The 4,150-nt window shown below is 42.9% G+C and overlaps 1 protein-coding gene across 1 annotated transcript; it reads right to left on the reverse strand.

Annotated features, from left to right (window-relative positions):
* Window positions 1-1,961: 1,961 nt before the first annotated feature.
* Window positions 1,962-3,553, reverse strand: scrt1b (scratch family zinc finger 1b). The gene is made up of 2 exons (XM_076279565.1): window positions 3,439-3,553; window positions 1,962-2,686 (listed from the first exon to the last, which is right to left on the reverse strand). Exons 1-2 carry the CDS (start codon window positions 3,551-3,553, stop codon window positions 1,962-1,964), a joined length of 840 nt encoding a protein of 279 aa, XP_076135680.1.
* Between the last annotated feature and the right edge of the window lie 597 nt (window positions 3,554-4,150).

Raw genomic sequence — 4,150 nt, forward strand, 5'->3', positions numbered from 1 at the left:
TGAAATCTGTAGAACTACTTTAAGAGCTATGGAGATGAACCTTAGAACAGACAATTGGACTGTTGTGTGGGTCTAGTGATGGTGGTCAGCTTAGGTCAAAGTCATCAAAGATCACTTCTCTGTGGCCAAACATTGACTCCTGACTTTCACCTCTGATGCACAACTGTTGCACTTATCTCGTTATGATAGCAGTGATAGCAAAAGAAGCAGCAGGTTGTTCACATCACATCCAGCTAACACAACACAGATGCAACCCTCCTGAATTGTAACTCTGGTCAAAGAATCCTAAAACAACAAAGAATTCCCAAATACACTCCACATGAAAATGTTTGTGTGGCCATGTCTTACAGTGTCCAGTTTCTGTACTTTTTGTTTTGTGCTTGGCACAAAAGGCATTACTGGATTAACCCGGGGATGGCAAGTATTTAATGCATATTTGGGCATCCCAGTCTGTTCGTCTCTGAAGATTTCTCACATCGATTTTCATTCATTAAGATTAATTGGCTGCTTTAATTGCCTAATTTCACGGAGCAATGGCAATAATCAGAAACAAATGAAGGACAGACGGGATTTTGTTTACTTAGTCTTTATTATGAAGTGCGACAAAATGCCTGATGTTGTGTGCTTACATCATTCGAATACTGCCTCAAATGTTCATTTTCATTCAACATTTTATTCAGAAATATAGCGAAATAAGGTCGTTTGTTCGGTAACAGCTGTAAAAAGGTTCCAAATAAGTTATTTACAACGGCCTCTTGCAATTTAATGAGGGTATGCTTCAGCTGAGTTACAAAAACAGAGGTCAAGCTAATACACGTAATCTCTACCTGAATCTATAGGTATTGTGCTACTTTTCAAAGTTAAAGACTCTAAAAGGAAGTGCTTGAAAGGCAAATCTGTCGAACGTCCGCTGGGCTAAAAACAAGTAGCCTAACTTGTGCATTGAGGGTTTTAACACTGTGCTGTGACATGGCAGAGAGTAGCCTACCCTGGCTACCCGGCTAGCAAACGCTTGGCCTCGGTAGACGTTCTGCAGATTTGGGGAAGAATTCTGAATAGCCAGGAGCTGAATCTCAGCACTTCAAGCCTACGTCCTACAACTACGTTTTAAATAAGAGGCAGGCAGTGCATAACAGGATAGCAAAGGAAGATCAGTTCATTTCTGTTTGAGACTCTAACACTACGTTGGCATTTTCCCTGATGTCTTTTTTGTATGATTATTATGAGTAGGCTATTTGATTCAAACATACCTGATTTAGAAAACTGCTATAGGTAATACTTTATTACTTTCAAAATACCATGCATTAAGGATTATTGCTTTATATACCCTCTCCATACCCAAGAAATATTGCCCACTGATACTATCTAAATTTTGGCAAAATCATAAGCTTCAAGGTATTGGCATAGAATTCATTATTTTTTTGCATGCAATTTTTTCAAAACCAAAAAGAGACTCATTAAGAAAATATTTTTCTCAAGGATTAAATGCTTTGGCATGTTATTAATGTTGGCAAGGACACAAACTAAAGTGCAAAAAAGGGCTACCAAGAACAAATGAGTGTAGGTCGGCATAAATAATTATTACAAATAAATAAATAAATAAATAAATAAATAAATAAATAAATACAGTTACCTCAATGGCGAATACATGGTCACTTGAAGAAGTAGGCTACATACTATCCAATAATGAAAAAAATGTTACAGAGACGATTGAGAAGTCACTAAAAATCCTCATTGGGGTTTGATGGGTTGAAATTGTGATTCAAGCGCAAGGAGTTTATGAAGACGTCAGCGGCGTTCATGTCTTTAAGTGCATGCGAATTTTATTCCAAGATTCAATTTGCGGAAAATAGAGAAAATTGTGCTATTACTGTGTTCCTTTGTGGTTGATGGGCAGGATGATTAGGGAGAAGCCCCCAAAGTCATTGTGGGACAAAAGTCTAATGTCAGCTCTTGGGAGGTCATGCTTCAAGTGAGCTCAGTGGTGAGAATGCGCCCTTAAAGCAGGCCGACTCGTAGTGCTTGTTCAGGTATGACTTCAGGGCGAAAGTCTTGTTGCATCGTTTGCATTTGAAATGCTTGAACGCTGAATGAGTCTGCATGTGCGCGCGGAGGTTGGAGCGGTCTGCAAACGCTTTTCCGCAGTGTGCACATCCAAAGGGCTTCTCGCCCGTGTGGGACCTCATGTGGCCCTGCAGGAGCCAAGGCCTGCTGAACGCTTTGCCACAGATGTCACACTTGTGCTTTAGGTCGTGGGTAAGCAGGTGCATGGCCATGGCGGGCATGGACACATACACCTTATTACAGGTTGGACATTTCTTGGCCAACTTGCTATCAAGACTTCTGTGAGTCTGTTTGTGCCGGCTCAGGTTGGAAGACGTCGCGTAAGTTTTCCCACACTCGTTGCATGTATGTCGCTGGATGGTACGAGGGCTGCTGATAACTTTCCGCCGTGATCTCCCGTCCGTGATGAAGAAGGCATCTACTGTGTATCCCTCGCTCACTGCGTTGTCTCCGTTAATGTATCCGGAGCTGATTTCTGACTGCGGGCTGTCGGCCTGGTCAGAGTCAGGTGCGCCATAATCACTGTGGATTCCATCATAGATGGGCTCCGGAGACGGCACTTTGATGGCACCATCGCTTTCTCCATCATAAACAGACGGGCTGATGTATTCGCTAATGTACCCTACGGAAGAGAGAACAAGAGGGTTAGCCCATTAAATTATTCATATTTGAAGTGAGACTCGTCTGCGAACAAAAACATGCAACAAGCTCTGTGGCACTTGACTGGCCGTGGCACAGTATGTACAACTAAGTAGGTTTAGTCTATAGCAATCCATAGGATGCATTTAATGCTTCCAAAGTTACAGTTTTACATATTATTTGAATAATAATTTATAATTCAAAACACGAACAAGGACCAGAAAAACTACAGCGATTATGAAGTTATTACAGAAAAATGTTGTTTCTACATCATTACATGGCCGGTATCATCATTCATTCTGTTAATCTCAGAAAAAAACGTTATCAAGACACGTTTTCTTGTTGCTGTGGCTCAGCACTAGAAGTCAGTCGACGCACGGACAAACACATCTCACCTTCTCTAATTTGTAGGCTATACAATGTGCAGAGAGAGAAAAAAGCAAAATCCTCCTAGTTGTATCATGTAAAGTTGTCAGTGATAGGAAAGTTGTATATTACCAAGATGCTTTCTTCCTTGTGTGCATCTGTTGCATGCTTTCTGTGATTTATTCTTTTGTAAATGACATTTGGAGAAGACACCAGTATGAATTAAACAACACAACAACTGTTTGCATGCACTGCGTGAAAATACGAGTGATGACTCCGTGTCAGGACAACTCGTTATGATAAACCAAGAACATGTGCAAGCGTGGCAGAAAGGTGCGTTCCAACAGTTTACGAGGCACAGTCATTTACCTTTTTCGTGAATCCGAAGGCTTAGATCAGTTCTGGACCTGCCGTACGAGCTCTCGAGGTCCGTGGATGAAAAATCATCAAGCTTCACCTTTTTCACCAGGAAAGACCTTGGCATCTTTAGAGAGCTGCACAGAAACAAACGTCCAACACGGAGTCCTGTCTTCATTCAACGTGGGGTCCACAGGAGTCTCAAGGCAGAAGAGGCTGAAAAGGCGGAGTGGAGGGCGAAAATCGGACACCTGCGCGGTGCAAAAAACAAACCGCTCGCTATCGGTGTGGTTCTGCAACAACGCGTTTCGCACGGGGGAAGAAATGCAACTTCAGCACTGGATAGCTCCCGCTCAGCGGAGCGTTTTTAGTTCAGACAGGAGAACAGCTTCCCGCAGCGAGAGTTCCTTCCTCCTTGACTCCAGCGCGCAACAGAATGCACATGAAGTCGTTGTGGCAGCAAAAATGAAATCCCCTCCACCACCAAAAGGCGGACACTTTTAAGCATGAACGCGTTCCACAATCTAGTCTCTCCCTCCTCCTTCCCGTCAAACGCAGGATAACCCGTTGTCTCCCCCCTCCGATTCCTACTGCCTCTTGCCTCAAGGTCTCGTGTGTCTGGAGAGGCTGTTGATCAGTCGTTGGGATTTATATGCGTCGCGATCAGGTGGTAGATGGAAATGGAAGTGCTTAATTTAATCCTTGAGAAATCTCCGGGGAACAA

Source organism: Alosa pseudoharengus, unplaced genomic scaffold, assembly GCF_046254945.1.
Source record: "Alosa pseudoharengus isolate Yale_2024_CS ecotype anadromous, Long Island Sound unplaced genomic scaffold, YU_APseudo_1.1 YU_APseudo_1.1_scf_12, whole genome shotgun sequence".
Classification (NCBI taxonomy): Eukaryota; Metazoa; Chordata; class Actinopteri; order Clupeiformes; family Clupeidae; genus Alosa; species Alosa pseudoharengus.

Excerpts from the sequence above, each read along its gene's own strand:
- scrt1b (XM_076279565.1), bottom strand. The coding sequence starts at position 3,553 with ATGCCAAGGTCTTTCCTGGTGAAAAAGGTGAAGCTTGATGATTTTTCA. Across the intron at positions 2,687-3,438 it reads CCTTCGGATTCACGAAAAAG|GGTACATTAGCGAATACATC; the intron begins GTAAATGACTGT and ends TCTCTTCCGTAG.